Genomic DNA, 16,470 nt, shown 5'->3' with positions numbered 1-16,470 from the left:
AGAATATTCTGAGCAATTATTTGAGAATTTCCTTCCTCAGCTCTCCTCCTTCCCCCAAACAATTGCAGAACATTCCACCCCACTCAGGAAAATTCAGCACTTTCTTCTCCACTTGCATTTAGGTTCCTGAAAGAAATTAAAGTGCTTGTTCCCTTCCACCTTCCACCACTCGACTCTTGGTCCATGGCTTCCTTTGTCTAGTAATATGGACTACAAACAGACTTTCATTCAGCATCAAATGAGGGTTTTCAGCAACATTTTCTGACAATTTTCTTTTTTGCTCCCCCCCCCCCATTCCAAGTAATGTTCATTAATATGCTGTCCATTCTTCAATTTCTCAGTGGGTGTTGGGACCACTAACAACTACAGAACTTACTCCTTCTAAAACAACTCTTTAAATTACTCTTGGGACTTGGTATCTCCATCCAAAACTCTGTGGGGAAGGCCTACACGGAAGACACGCAAGTCCCACCCTCAATGTTCTTAGGTTTAATGCTCCCTCCCCAGACCTCAAGCTTCCCCGTGTTATTCGGTGAAGTAGAACCCTCTACACGGTTATCCAAACTTGGGTCTCCAGCTGCTTTTGGACTACAACTCCCATCATCCCTAGCTAGCAGAACCTGTGGTCAAGGATGATGGGAATTGTAGTCCAAAAACATCTGGAGACCCACGTTTGGGAAACGCGGGACTAGACAATAACTTAGACGTTATAACAAAAACCACGTTTGGGAAACGCGGGACTAGACAATAACTTAGACGTTATAACAAAAACCAACCTGATACACAGAGAATGCAAAACAAATGTTATGAATACCAAATAAAGTCACATTTTATCAAGGCTTGCCATTCTCATTATTGGCCTGTCATATACGTAATGAATGACCACCAATTGGAGCAAACTTCCTAGGTTTAGCTGTTTTCGCACTACAACGCCCATCACCCCTAGCTAGCAAGTTTGGGAAACCCTGACCCTCCTCTGCCAACAGGGACACCAATAAAGCAAGGAGTCCATTTCTGCAAAGGAGCCTTCCCATAGGCACGTGAATGCAAGCAGAATGCTCCCTGCAGATCTTCACAGCACATCAAGTTGGAAATCAGGCAGGTTGGCAGGGAGCAGGAAATGCAACACATGCAATGATGTTGAAGGTTGGGATTGTGTACGTGACCTTGCCTTGGGCACATTCAGTGCCTTTGCATGTTCAGACAAAGACCCAAGTGAATGTTTGGTTCATAGAATATGTGATGTGACGCAGGGTTAATTAAATACTGTACAAACACAACGCTGGAAAGCAGGTGAAAGGAATGCATACAGAGTTTTGTAAAGCCTCACCCAAGCAGTTTACATAGCTGGAAAAGAAAGGCAGTAGCATAAAGAAGAGAAAAGTGATAGGGAAAATAAAGGAAATGTTTCAAGCTCATTCAAAGACGACACACCCATTTCTTGCACAAGTGTTTGCTGTCTCCACACCACTCCTGCAAATTAATCCGCTTTCCAGAAAATCTTACGCTGTTTAAAAGAACGTTGGCACCTTTGGACCAAGGTCACCAGATCTCTCTATACTTTCACCGGACAAGGAACAGACTCCTTGTTAAAAGGTGGTCCCTGGAATTTCCATGTGCCTGAGGGTATATTTTATTATTACAGTAGTACCTCAGGTTACATACGCTTCAGGTTACATACGCTTCAGGTTACAGATTCCACTAACCCAGAAATAGTGCTTCAGGTTAAGAACTTTACTTCAGGATGAGAACAGAAATTGTGCTCCAGCGGCGCGGCAGCAGCAGGAGGCCCCATTAGCTAAAGTGGTGTTTCAGGTTAAGAACAGTTTCAGGTTAAGAATGGACCTCTGGAACAAATTAAGTACTTGACCCGAGGTATCCTTGTATTTGATTATCTCATTTCCAGTTGGTTGCTTTTAGAAATGTGAATAATTAAGTGGTATTTAAAACATTTTTTAAAAAAAAACCAACAACCCCAAAACCCCAAAATGGTGATATAAATAGGTTCGGTAGAGGTTCCCACTCCATAGCAAAAGCCCTTCTGAGACTTGAGGGCTGAATCAAGTTTTCTCTGGGAGAAATCTAAGCCACCATTCATGGAACCTATCTCTCACATTTCTGTATATATTTTTTCTAACACATTTTGTCAATTTTTCCATTAGGGCTATGGACCAATGCTGGAGGCACCACTTTCTTGTCATATTCAACTTTGCAGTTTTCCACCATTTAAAGGCCCTAATAAAGGCAAAGGTAAAGGGACCCCTGACCATTAGGTCCAATCGCGACCAACTCTGGGGTTGCGGTGCTCATCTTGCTTTACAGGCCGAGGGAGCCGGTGTACAGCTTCCAGGTCATGTGGCCAGCATGACTAAGCTGCTTCTGGAGAACCAGAGCAGTGCATGGAAATGCCGTTTACCTTCCCACCGGAGCGGTACCTATTTAGCTACTTGCACTTTGACATGCTTTTGAACTGCTAGGTTGGCAGGAGCAGGGGCCGAGCAACAGGAGCTCACCCCGTCATGGGGATTCGAACCACTGACCTTCTGATCGGCAAGTTCTAGGCTCTGTGGTTTAACCTACAGCACCACCCGCATCCCAAAGGCCCTAATAAGTAAAGGTAAAAGGTAAAGGACCACTGGATTGTTAAGTCCAGTCAAAGGCGCTCATCTCGCTTTCAGGCTGAGGGAGCTGACGTTTGTCCACAGACAGCTTTCTGGGTCATGTGGCCAGCATGACTAAACTGATTCTGGCGCAACGGAACACTGTGACAGAAACCAAAGTGCATGGAAATGCCATTTACCTTCCCACCGTAGCAGTACCTATTTATCTATTTGCACTGGCATGCTTTCAAACTGCTAGGTTGGCAGGAGCTGGGACAAAGCAAAGGGAGCTTACCCTGTCATGGGGATTTGAACCACTGACCTTCCAATCGGCAAGCCCAAGAGGCTCAGTGGTTTAGACCACAGCGCCACCCGTGTCTACTAATAAGTTGAGACCAATGATTCTGGCAGAAAAGCGATATTCAACAATGGGGTGGTCTGGCAGGGGAAACCTGGAGGGCATAGGGTTGCCAGGTGGCTGGCGAGGGGTGGTGCTAATTAATAGCCTGACATCCTCCTTTGTCTTTAGCGGTGGTTTGGTCTGCAGAAACCAGCAGGTGAAGCTCAGCCATTCAGAGAATATATGAAGGAAGCAAAAGTACACAAAGCTCAGCAGAGAGAGATGGGGGCCAACCACAGAGGGGCAGTTCCTTTGAGAGGCGGTGCCAATCTCTTCCTACCTCTGTTAAGGGGTGGTGGAGTCAGAGCATGCCAGGGACTTGTTCCAGAGTGCTGGCTTCACCTGGAGAAAGGAGGAAGTGATTCTGAGCCAGGTGAGATGACAAATCTCTAGGTTTCTGTGGGAGAAAGGGGCAAAACAGAGTAGCTGGGTTCCTAGTTAACACCCCAAAATCCAACATTGCCTGATTCACTCCAAACCTGAGCCACTGGTTTACAATCATTTTGCAACATTTTGCAACCCCCCCAATACCCATACAAAGTAAATGATATATCAAACTGGGCTTCCTATTTTGTGTATTAACCTACAGTGGTGCCTCGCAAGATGAAATTAATCCGTTCCGCGAGTCTCTTCATCTTGCGGTTTTTTCGTCTTGCGAAGCATGGCTATTAGCGGCTTAGCGGCTATTAACGGCTTAGCGGCTTTAAGAAAAAGGAAACAAACTCGCAAGAACTCGCAAGACGTTTCGTCTTGCGAAGCAAGCCCATAGGGAAATTCGTGTTGCGGAACAACTAAAAAAACCGGAAAACTCTTTCATCTTGCGCGTTTTTCGTCTTGCGAGGCATTCGTCTTGCGAGGTACCACTGTATTTTGTGTATTAACCACACAAAATTCAACATTGGGCCCATCCATACTTCTGCTTGTGCCGTGCCTAGAAAGTACAGGTCCTAACGGCTTTCTAGGCAAGGGTCTGAGCAGTTTCCTCCTTGCCCCACTCCTTCCCAAGGGAAAACCTGCTCTCTAGAAGTAGATCTGAACCAATGGCAATCCGGGGGAAACATGAGAGCGGTTTTCCGGGGGGGTGGGAAGTAACAGGACAAGAGGAAGTGTGGATAAGCCCATTGTCTTAGCCAAAATTTTGTAATTTGTTTTGCAGCACAAACCCCCACGTTTGGCAGCGCCCAAAATTGTGTGGCTGACTTGCCCAGTGGGTGGGCCTTACTGGTCACCCCAAATTCAGCATTGCCTTAATTCACTCCAAAGTTTGCCGCTGTATCCGTTACTCAGTTTTGTGGGTGATGCAAAACACAGGGATTCTACTGCAAAATGATTTGTAGTGAGTTGGATAATGCTAGGTTTTTGGGTGTTAACTATGAAGCTGGTTTAATGCATCAGTTACTCATACATGTGTGGGGTTCAGAGGCAATGAAAAGTGTGGGGTTGGTCTGCAAAATGATCACAAAACTTTGGCATAGCTCTGTTGGGGGTCCCACATTTCTGGGTTCAAAGATATTTCTTCGAATCCTATTTTGCTGTGAAAATTCATTTTGGGGGGCACTGATTTGTTCTGAGTCACTTTGCATATTTATTTAAAAAGGGGAGATACGAAAACTGGTAGGATAGGGTTGTATCCAACATTAATCCTTGTAAGAGTAGGTTAATTGATTGCAATGACATACACTTTAATTGTCCCGATTTTCCCGGGACATCCCGGAATTACAGAAGCCAGTTCAGCTTCTGATGCACTGTTTCTCCCTCCAGCACCACCACTGCTGAACTCAGAGAGGAGAATGTCCCTCTCTTGCATGAGTCAGCTGGCTGCCACAAGAACGTGGCACCAAAAGCCATGCATCCTGATTTTCAAGAGAGGAAGGTTGGAGGGAATGTAATGAATGAACATGACTCAGCTAGGCTCATTAATCTCAAAGGCTCTTCTTTGAGTAAAACTTGGGTGCATTGGATACAGCCTATAACAGGGGCAAAGGAGAAATTTGTGAACCAGACCTGGACTTATACACGGTTTGGAGCACAGCTATTAGCTAGATTAAACACATAATGTGTACTTTATGGCAAAGTATATACAGTTTAGATGTGAGCTATTGGTGCTTTTTCTTACCTACGAAAAACAGGACAAGATTGATCTATATCTGAATGCATGTGAAATGGTCATGGAATGGAAATAGGATGAGCCATAGATCTCAGATAGATTGGTTAATAGATATCCTCTATACCAAAGACTTTAGTGAGAGCTAGTGTGGTGTAGTGGTTAAGAGCGGTAGACTCGTAATCTGGGAAACCGGGTTCGCATCTCCGCTCCTCCACATGCAGCTGCTGGGTGACCTTGGGCCAGTCACACTTCTCTGAAGTCTCTCAGCCCCACTCACCTCACAGAGTGTTTGTTGTGGGGGAGGAAGGGAAAGGAGAATGTTAGCTGCTTTGAGACTCCTTCGGGTAGTGATAAAGCAGAATATCAAATCCAAACTCTTCTTCTTCTTCTTCTTCTTCTTCTTCTTCTTCTTCTTCTTCAGTCCAGCAAAACTTGGAAATGACCATATTTCAGGAGTAGGGAAGCTATGACGCTCCAAATGTGGCTGATCTACAACTCCAATCATTCCTGACCATTCACCATGTTGGCTTGGGATCTGGACTCCAGCAATATCTGGAGTGCTACCAGTTCCCCATTGCTGGTCTACTAGCATTATTTAGTAATTTTATTCCTTCTGAGAACCTCAGAAATGGGGCGGGAAGGGGACAACTCCCCCCACCTCCTTCTGCCCCCAGGAACCTGAGTTAAACAGTTTCTCCTGTGTTTTTCTTTATTCCTTGGTATGCTTGTTTCCTGGCTCCTTAGCAAGACTTCAAACCTGTGCTATGTATTACACAGGCAGAAAACAGCAATTTGACACTTACATTGGTAGAATAAAGGGATTGTTATCTCTTGTGGTTTACCTGGGCAAATTGATGGATTGTGAACAGTGACCATGATCTAAAGCAAAGTTACGAGAATGTCTCTCACACACTTGAAGGTTTAGATTTTCTGCTTTGAATGTTGAGTTGGACAAAAGTGTCTACTCTGTGGTTCAAAAATGCATGAAAAATCTTATCAATAAGATGTGGCCATCGGCACTAGGATAAATAGGTTATAATAAGAACATTGCCTCCACATTTTGATTTTCAACTTTCTTTATAGCTATCCCATTGACTTTTTTGGTTTTGTTTAAAGGAAGTTAAAAGTCTGGGCCTCCTGCTGTGTGGGAGGATGAAAGTGATGATGAACTATAAATAGCACAAAGTTCTACCCCCAAAATAAACTTACTTTATCTTTAGTTCACTCAGCAACCCTGAAAACTACTTTCAGGTCTAACTCAGAGATATTTGAAGGAGTTCAGTGAACTACATTATGCTATCCGTCTGCTCATTATCCACAAATTCACTTATCCAAACACAAAGAATTGTACCCAAACCTGGAATGTCCTGCTTTTCCTTAGGATATCCTTATTTTCATCAGAGAAATGTTGAAGGGTATGGTAGGATGTTCTATTTTCACTGGAGAGATGTTGGAGGGTATGAACCCAAGCCGAGGAGATAAGTAACTATAACCTTTATAAGACATCTGAAGGCAGCCCTGTATATATGTCGGAAGCCACCCAGAGTGACTGGGAGAAAACAGTCAAATGGGCTAGGTATAAACGACTAAACAACAACAACAAGTGGTAGTAGTAATAATAGTAATAGTATTGCATATGACATCCCCGTTTTCATTGGAGAAATGTTGGAAGGTATGAATCTGCTGTAGGCCTCTCAGGACATGTACAACTTTACAGAAAAAACTAATCATAGCCTGCAACTGATGTGGAATAATGTGAATGTCTCCTTTCCCCAGGTTCATCATCCCTATTGTGCTCCTCAGTCTCTGATCTGACCGTTCTCACAATGCATATACTGCAGATCAGCGCTGTGATTTGTGCTTTCATCAGCCTTCTGCTGCTCCTCATTGCCCTGGGCTCAGACTACTGGCTGGAAAATGCCTTGAACCACAGTGGCCTCTGGAAATATTGTGTAAATATTGGGGCAATTTATATTTGCGGTTCAGCTGGGATGGATGTGGGAGGTAAGTTTTTTGTCTTCTGCTCGGAGTACTAGTGCTGTAGTATTCAACCGTAACTTGGGGGGGCATCTGACGTTCTTCAACTCCCTGAAAATCCAGTGTGACTAGAGATAACACATTTACCATGTCCTTTTTTTGGGGGGGGGGTTTAAAATATTAAGTGCTGGGACTCATATTTTGATAAAGGTGCTCTGGGTGCCAGCACAAAATGGCTGCTGAGGGCAGCAAATTTTTTTTAAGGTGATGGTAGTTCATTGTCCTGTGCTCAGACTACTGGGTGGTCACCAACAATTACACCTTGGGGCTCTGGAATATGTGCATACCTAATTGCCAACTTTTGAGGATGGTTGTGTCAGGTAAGATCTTCTCTGTCTTCTCCTAGGAGTACTTAGGTTTTCAAAAGCAGACTGAACTGATCTTCATTTCTAAGGCATGCAGCAGTGTGTGGGGCCCTTGATAATTCTTCACCTACCTGAAAGTCCGCTGTGACTAGGGATAACATATTTACTCTGTTTTGGGTTTGTTTGTTTTTAAATTAAAAAAATAGGTGCTGGGAATCATCTTTTGATAACGGGGCCATGCGGTCCAGCAAAAAATGGCTGCTGCGGGAAGTAAAGAAATAAGTGGCAGTAATCTGCAGCAGTGAGTCACATTGCTGCCTTTACTATGCTTTTTTTCTACTCTCATTTTGAGTCAAGAAAATCACCATTTATAGTTGGGAAAAATAAATACAGTAAATGGACAAAAGTACAAAGATTCACAAAATGTGTAGAGTATGCGTACCCCTGTGTACCCCCAGAAAAAAAGCACTGGGTACAATATATGTAGGGCTAGACTGAGAGGTTTTGGCACTTGAGGCAAAACGGAAAATGCTGCTTCTTCCGTAGCTTCCTGCTTGCGGTAGCTGCCACCTGCAAGTACACCAGCACTGCAGCGTCACGCCTGAAACATCACCAATGACAGGACGCCTTCACTGCAATGGGGAGGGTTATGGGTAGACTTGGCACAGTCACAATGAGCTTCTGGCCATGTTTGGAGTGTAAACAATGAGCTGGCAAGGGCGTGAGGATGTGAGTTCCCACATCTCCTTTGGAACACAGCTGTTTCTCTGCCAGGAAGTGTTTTCCTTTCCTGACTTAGAGTATGAAATCTGTGGCGAATGCTGCCCAAGGGGTTGCCTGGGATTCAGCCAAAAGAAACTGCACTACTCCTTCAAATCAAAAATTCCTTCCTTGCACAGAAAGGAAGGAAAAGGATCCGTCAAATGAACTGCTGCAGTGCTTGAAATGTCAAATACATGAACCAACACTCCTGTATCTGCCAGGAGGGCTGGGGCTGTGAGAGACAACAGCAGCCACCCAGTGAGGACATATTGACGATGCAGCTGCAGGCTGGCATTTCTTGGAACGCTGGAGAACAGGGGTTAGGGGAGACTCTGTGCTGTTTTGATGATTGCACCACTGCCTTTTTAAAATAGTGTTTTGAACTTATTGTAACTTGTCTCAAGAACTTTGCTTAGTAGGTGGGGTAGGGATATAAATAAATAAATAAATAAATAAAATAATCATGGTGCTGAGTAATAGGAGCCTGATCCATTACGCAAATGGGGCACTGCCAACCCCCACCTGCCAGGGGTTGGCTCTGCCTGACATGGCCTCTGGCATTGCCTACTGTTGGTCTCCCTGGCTGTTATGGGCATTTAACCCCCTTCTTCCTTTCTTTTCCTTCCTTCAAGATTCCGTCCATGCCACCCGAGCGTTCATGTTCCTCGGGATGATTGCTGGAGCCATCTCTTGCATTATTCTTTGTGGAACATTTTTTGACTTCCAGTTTGGCTTCCTCTCCCGGGCCAGGACCTCAGCCATAGCCAGCCTTCTTGCAGGTATCCTTGGGGTCATATGCATCTGATTCCACAGTCCCCTCAAGCCCCCAAACTCAAAGCTGCAGACTGTGTCTGAACAAATCCCACAGATCCTACGCCAAGAAAACTTGAGCTGAAAGGAAAAGTCAACATGGAATCCTATTGGTGGACTCCAACTAAGTCATATTCAGAGTAGACCCACTGAAATGTATTGACATGATGAAAGGTACAATTCAAACCCTTATTCTCCATCCCAGGTATTTAGATAGTGGTGGAGTGGAAGGTATTAATCTGCTGTAGGCCTCTCAGGAGGGTGAACTTCTGGTGCTTCTTTCTGCAAAACCTGCAACATCAGAAGTTGAAAGTAGGAGTCCAGAAAAGGGCTGTGGTCTAAATCACTGAACCTCTTGGGCTTGCAGATCAGAAGGTGGCGGTTCAAACCCCCACGACAGGGTTAGCGCCCGTTGCTCGGTCCCAGCTCCTGCCAACCTAGCAGTTCAAAAGCACACCAAAAAGTGCAAGTAGATAAATAGGTACCCCTGCCGCAGGAAGGTAAATGATGTTTCCCTGTGCTGCTCTGGTTTCAGTGTTCCGTTGTGCCAGAAGCGACTTAGTCTTGCTTGCCACATGACCCGGAAAAACTGTCTGTGGACAAATGCCAGCTCCCTCAGCCTGTAAAGCGAGATGAGCACCGCAACACCAGAGTCATCTGCGACTAGACTTAACTGTCAGTGGCCCTTTATCTTTACTAGAAAAGGGTTTAGTGATCTCCCTAAATACTTCTTTCCGCTTCCATTTCCACCAATGTCATAGTTGCAAAGGAGAAGAGCCAGTTCAGAAAACCCTTCATGATCCTCCCCCTTCTTCTTTGCACCTCCAATATTATGGTGCAGAGGAGGAGGAGAGGATCACAAAGGATCTTCAAAGCCTCCCCAGAAGTGGCTCTTATTCAACTGCAATGTGGAAGATGGAAAAGAGCTGTATAGAGCAGCTTCAAAATCAGCACTGCAAGGAGAAGTGGAGTTCACCCAACAAAAACCACGTCCCCCTTCTTTGGCAAGGCATGCTCCTAAAACCTTCCTTTTTCTACCTTTGCCTCCACCAGCCAGTAGAATGAACAGCTTGGCTGGCAGGAGGAGCAAGGCAGAAAGGTGGCCAGCAGAGCTGGGCTGCTGCTCAGAAATGGCTGCAACATGTTGTAGCAGTCCCTTGCCTGAGCCACCCATCCACCACTGCTCATCACACTTTATTTCACATCGCCACCTGTCTGTGTTCGAGTGATGACACACTTACTTTTTATTATATGTAACCGATATGTATATAAAAACAGTTAAACAATTTAATATGAAAGTGATGTGAAAATAACAAGCATAAATATGAAAAATTGTTTAGAACAGCATCAAATAATGCACAATCAATTCAAATCCAGGACAGCTACTACTTTAGCAGGTTTGTTGTATGCGGAACATCTTTAACATGCACCAGAGAGACAATAATGGAGGTGCCTGTCTGATATATAATGAGAGGGAGTGCCAAAGTGTAGGTGCCACTACATCAAAGGCCCGATTTTGACATCATGTGGAGCGGACCTCCTCATAGGCTGGGACCTGCAGGATGCCATTTCTTGCAGAGCACAGTGGTCAGCTTGGGATGTAGGGGGTGAGATGATGTTTTAGTCACACTGGTTCATAGCTTTATAGAGCTTTGTACACTAATTTTGAACATTAGCACAGCGGCGGATTGGCAGCCAGCGCATTTCTTTCAGCAGAAGGATATATGTTGGTAATATTCCACCCCAAGTGAGTAGTTGATCCTCTCCATTTTGCACTAGTTGCAGCTTCCAGCTCAGCATCAATGATTTAATTTACAAGTAACTTGATATCCTGATGTATTTTTTCTTCCTAGCTGGTTGCGTCCTGATTGCCATGGCCACCTTCACAGGGCAGGTAGGATCAAATGCCTCTTATGGATGGTCTTTCGGCTTGGGTTGGGCCTCCTTTCCTCTCTTCCTTATTACTGGTGAGTATGTGTCAAATGGGAAATGCTGAAAATACACATCTTTATTAAAAGTTTGCCTTCACGTAGCATTGTCAGCTGCATTATTCAAGTCTGGGGCTCCTCTACAGTGTTTCCATTTGAACACAGATGAAAGCAGGTGTGTGTGTGCGCATCCTTACCTGCCCAATGACATTGTGGGTTGGTATATACCAAGAGCGCTTCTTTCTTCAATTATTTGAGGCATGGGCAGGGAAGCAAAAATATGGATACCCTAATTAGGTGAAAGGTTTTATGACACCACACCCACCCTTGTGGGTGGGATGCCAGGATCTAGAATTAATTTAGATTGAAAGCAGCATGTTGAGGATGAGCACAAATGATTGTGGGTTAAGAAAAATGATTTTTGTGTGTGCTCCCTATGGGGTTAGTATATACATAGGTGTTAAATAGCATGAAGGATAAGGACCCCCCATATCTGAGGGGGTCCAAAATAAATCCCTGTGGGGTAGAACACTTATCTCATAGGACCGCATCCTGCATCTCCCTTAACAGCAATGAAAGGACCTATTGTAAATCAGCACCCTCTCTTCCTCACTATGCCAGAAGGACTCCATAATGCCTGACTTGCATGACCAGGCTCTGCACTCCCCCCAACTCTCCGAATAACAGTATGAAGGACATGGCACAGCTTGAATGGGATCAAACCAGGCCACACCTTTATTGACATCAGAGGCAAGAGGTTTGGCGTAGGCGTAGGTCAACCATTTACTTCCAACCCGCGTGCCGGAAGTGACACCAAGCGTCAACACAGCAGCAGGGGTTCCTCTGGCTTACATCAAATAGGGGGACTCCCATGGGGGTCACCACCTTGAGGAGTGCTGAGGTCCAAGCCCCCGCCTGGGCATACAGCCAGAAGCAACTCCTCCTGGACCCCTTTAATGGGATACCCTACATCTGGGGAGGGGTAGACCAAGACTACAACCTTTCCCCTGCCCAACCAAGGCTGAGGAACATCCAATACCTAGACCAGGGGTTGGCAAGGTTTAACTCGCTTGGGCCAGTTCATTCCAGTGGAGATCCATCTGTGGGCCAGATTAGGTGTGTGTATGAGTGCGTGCGGCCGCTATTTCGGGTGGTTTTCAGCGTCTGAGCCTGTGCAGACACAAATTTGGGCACTGGGGAAGTGAGTCCTCGCACCGTGCTGTGCCAGTTTTGCGCAGTGTGTGGGGACTCACCGAGTGGGCAGCTCAGTTTGGGGGTGGCTCATGGGCCATTTAAATGAACTGCTTGTGGCCCATGGCCTTAGGTTGCCTACCCCTGGCCTAGACCACTAAAGTTGTGATGATTGCTATGAGGTAGGAAAAAACCAACAGGAGTCTTTTCTTATCATGAGGTGGCCAAAGTATTGGAGCCTCAACTTCAGGATCTGTCCTTCCAGTGAGCACTCAGGGCTGATTTCCTTCAGAATGGATAGGTTTGATCTTCTTGCAGTCCATGGGACTCTCAAGAGTCTCCTCCAGCACCATAATTCAAAAGTATCCATTCTTCGGCGATCAGCTTTCTTTATGGTCCAGCTCTCACTTCCATGCATCACTACTGGGAAAACCATAGCTTTAACTATATGGACCTTTGTTGGCAAGGTGATCTACATGGTTGCTTCCTACGATCAAATCCAATACTACCCCAATAGTTCTAGGATCCCATGTGCCCATGGAGGACATCGATAGAAGCCTCTTGTTTTAAAAATCAGCACATATACATCAAAATATGTATTTTAGTAATGCATATGTTGACCTAAGATACATGTTTATATTTGTATGTTGTGGATACACGTTAGTTCTTGTTACGTTTTATTTTAAAATAGATAATTTACAGTGTGATGTGAAAATGGTTTGGAACAGGTTTATGCACTAATGACAAGGATGGGAGATAGGCTTATCCATCCACTCCTAGACGCTTCCATTTCTGCCCATGACTAGTCCCTTGGAGAAGTCTCAAAATGCGCAGTCAGTGTGTTTCTGTGGAAGGGAATATATTTTGGTCCATGAGAACAGCAGGTCTTGGAGGATGAGCAAGAGAGGTAACGCTGGGGTCAGAGCCCCAGATATTTTGGGTGGTGTTTTGTTCTGCTCCCCTGTTGCCCTAATCAGCCCCCTTTCTCTCCTGACAGGTGGGCTGGCTTTCCCCTTGGATACTGGTGGGTCAGCATGAGCATGAAGAAAAGGCTGTGCTTCCACTTCAGATGACACCTGGAGCCAAGTTGATACAGTGGGGCACAGAGATGCAGTCTGCACTGGGGCAGGTTCGAGCTGAAGGAAAATGAATGTACTTTAGTGAGAAGAAACAGAAACAAGGTCTCTTTGTAATAAATTGGAATCCTTTTCCTGAATACTGTAGGACTACCCAGCAAGGTGCCTCCAAACTTTTGTGGACTACGATTTCCATACCTGACCAATGACCCTGTAGCTGAGGCTGATGGGAGTTGAAGTCCAACATCATCTGGAGAGCAGCAGAGTGCCTAGCCCGGCATGAGAAGCAAATCATTCCTTCCCCAAACACAGACTTTAATTTTAATTTTTTTTTAAAAAAATGAGGTTAAAGAATATCTACAGTTTAGTATCTGCCCAACGTATGATGATCTAAAAATTAAGAATAATTATGAACAATATTATTCCTTCAATGGCTGGTTGAAAGTCAAGGAATGAGTAAACCAAGCTTTTTCAGTGCATCCAGCAGAAAAGAATGGTCTATGGATTAAATTATATGCTTTGAGTTCTTGCCTTCATATTCTGTTATTTTCATGAGGATGTGGGTTTGCTGAGGAAGGAAGTCTTTCTCAGCGAGGCTCTACCTGGCTCAAATGAGTAAGGATGCCGGCTCAAAACAAACTTTGCAAACCTTTAGAGGATGACAATAAGAAACAAAAAGTCTAGGCTAAAATCATAAAGCATTTTTTACTGATTGTAAGAGAAGGGGTTATGTGGCTGTCGATGGGCTTGCCATGCTCCTTTGGGAGAAAGGACAGGCTATAAACTGAATAAGTAATGCATAAAAACGGGTTACAAGGGTATAAAGTGAAGTGAGCTATAAACTGGAGAAACTCCCCTCCAGCTGAACCGAACTGAAGATTGGACAAACGAGAAACAGAAATACACCGAAATTGTTGCTTCACCCATCCCTAGTCACAAAACGTACCGGTATATGGAAACTATCCAGACTTTGCAAAAGGTTTTGCAAGCATCCAGCACTCTCTCCTTAAAAGGAAATGAGTCCTGGATAAGGCCACTTCTGGAATTTCCAAATGCTTTGGCAATAGATTATGTTAACTAGTGAGTATAGATGAGGATTAAAAGCTGCCAGTGATGCCTCTCAGGCTAATGGTAAAACTGGGGCTGTTTGGAGATGGAGGTCCAATCTGTGGGCAGCGGGGGGAGGGGAGCAGTCCATGTCTCCTCCTCTTTATCCACTGCATAAAGAAGAAATGGGGAACTTCAGACCCAGGAGGCAGGCGTAGTGTGCGGGGGGCAGGTGGCTGTAGCCCTGGGTGCATGGTTTTTAGGGGGCACAAGCTAGGCATCCCCCCCACAGGAGTCCCCATCCCATCCTGCCTGCAACTGGGTATCTCTGGGTCCCAGAGCCCAGCCTAGTCTTGCCACAGTGTCCACAGCCCCCTCATGGAATGGTTGCTTGGCCAGTGTCGGGGCGGGGGACATGACGACTTGCCAGTGAAGGGCCACATAGGCCAATCCTGCACAGGCAGGAAAGGGCTCAGAACTGTCAGAATCAGGGGCCTAAAGGCCAGATGGCTTGGCCCCAGCTAGAGCATCTCCCCTCAGCCTTGCTGCTGTGGAGATCCATCAACCTCTGCTTCGATGTGTATCAGTGACTCAAGCTTGCAGGCTTGAGCACACTTTCCTCAGCAGTGCAAACTGTGCAACAGAAGAGGCTTGAGGCTGTAGACACATGCTAAACTACACATTTATTATACATAAATCAGGACAAAGAAAACATGGCATCTCTTCTTGCTGTCTTCTCAGAGAGAGACTGAATAGTAATACAGAGCAGAAGTTCCGCTCACCCCAGCAGTCTGTGCTGGAATGTAAACAGACATGTGACACACAACAGTCCCATGTCTGCAGAAAAGGGTGGAATGGAATTCCCAACAAGAACAGCCCTGCTTGGCTCCAGTAGCCAGGGCTGAGCTGGCGCAAACCCTCCTCACCCTGTGCACATGCCAAGCGGCATTGGTGGTGAGGGCTGGTGTTCTGTTGACCTTCCACGCTGCGCCGCGCCTCCGCCCATCATGCACACATATGTGTGCACGCTGCCTTTGAATGGATAATCGAACAAGAATGGATGCAAAATAAAGTGAGCTACAAATTTCATAAGCTCCAGTACATCCTCTAACAAAACACAACTCCTAGGGTACAAGTCCAACTTCGCCAGAGAGTGGAAAGATGGGTTTTGGGACAGCCAAGTTAGCCCTAGGGGTGGGGATTTGATTCAGTCTGCATTTGAATCACACTTTCTGTAACAATAAGCAAACCAAAACATCTTTCAAAATTCACACTTATCTCTTTACAAAGGACTTGTGAATAGACTGGTGGAGTTTCCATATGAGAACTGGCGCCTTATGGGAGATTGGGATGGGGTGGTCTCCCCAACACAGGATAAGACTTCAGAGAAGTTAATCTTTGTTGCTCTGCCCACTTTTTGCCTTGCTGTTGGCCAATGGCTTCTTGATCATTTCTGGAACACAGTGGCACCATTTCCTCTTGCTAATGCTGAAGGCCTTTTGCAAGTTGTTTGTGTGCTGTAACCTTTGAAGACAGAGCAAAGGAGAAGCAGAGAGAAGGACTGAGCTGTGAACTGGAGGCTTTTGGTGTGCAGAAACATCTCTCTGGAGATCTGACTTGTGGTAAGCAAATATGTTGCCTGGAAGAGGGGCTTATACTGGTTGCCTTCACCTATGCTTTGCCTACTCTTGTTAGGAAATGCCATCAGTGATCTCTCCTCTTGAAGGCAGGCAGACTCAGAAAAGGCCAGTGGATAGTCAATGGTCTGAAGGAGCAGCAGCAGGACCAGGAAGCTCAGCAATCCTAGCAAAGGTATGGGCCAAAGGGTATTGCATATGTGCATCATTCTAATCTCTGACGGAACCAGTATCCAGAAAGAGCCTACCACCCCGCAGTCCAGGAGTTCAGAAGTCAAAAGAAAGCACAATGATGCAGAGGGTCAGGGGAAAGAGATGAGGACCATCCACAGAGAGGTGGTACCCTTTGATCAGAGGTGGGTATACTGCTCACCCCTGGTGAGTGGGTTGCAGAGTAAAAGCATGCCAGGGGCTTGTTCCAGGGTTCCTTTCACCTAGAGAAAGGAGGTGGAGATTCTGAGCCTTGTGAGACAATAACCTCTTGATGTCTCTAGGAGAAAGGAATATTTTTCAGTAGCTGAATGCTGGCGGACTTTGGTACTTCGCATAACTGGAGCCAATGAAATAGAC

General features: G+C 45.5%; 1 protein-coding gene across 1 annotated transcript; it reads left to right on the top strand.

Moving 5' to 3' along the window:
* Nucleotides 1–3,323: 3,323 nt before the first annotated feature.
* On the top strand, nucleotides 3,324–13,739 carry LOC308590166 (lens fiber membrane intrinsic protein-like). Its single transcript, XM_081199931.1, has 5 exons — nucleotides 3,324–3,373; nucleotides 6,884–7,111; nucleotides 8,844–8,990; nucleotides 10,875–10,988; nucleotides 13,138–13,739. The coding sequence occupies exons 2-5, from the start codon at nucleotides 6,934–6,936 to the stop codon at nucleotides 13,176–13,178; spliced, it is 480 nt and encodes a 159-aa protein (XP_081056057.1). The 5' UTR covers nucleotides 3,324–3,373; nucleotides 6,884–6,933; the 3' UTR covers nucleotides 13,179–13,739.
* The last annotated feature ends 2,731 nt before the right edge of the window (nucleotides 13,740–16,470 follow it).

Source organism: Podarcis bocagei (assembly GCF_964188305.1).
Source record: "Podarcis bocagei genome assembly, chromosome: 7".
NCBI classification, from domain to species: domain Eukaryota; kingdom Metazoa; phylum Chordata; class Lepidosauria; order Squamata; family Lacertidae; genus Podarcis; species Podarcis bocagei.
Note: the sequence above shows the minus strand (reverse complement) of the source record. Positions and strands in the feature narration are given on the sequence as shown.

Bases quoted from the DNA above. Each gene is read 5' to 3' on its own strand.
- LOC308590166 (XM_081199931.1), top strand. From the start codon at position 6,934: ATGCATATACTGCAGATCAGCGCTGTGATTTGTGCTTTCATCAGCCTT. The intron at 7,112-8,843 runs GTAAGTTTTTTG...CCTTCCTTCAAG, and splicing joins AGCTGGGATGGATGTGGGAG to ATTCCGTCCATGCCACCCGA. The intron at 8,991-10,874 runs GTATCCTTGGGG...TTTTCTTCCTAG, and splicing joins CATAGCCAGCCTTCTTGCAG to CTGGTTGCGTCCTGATTGCC.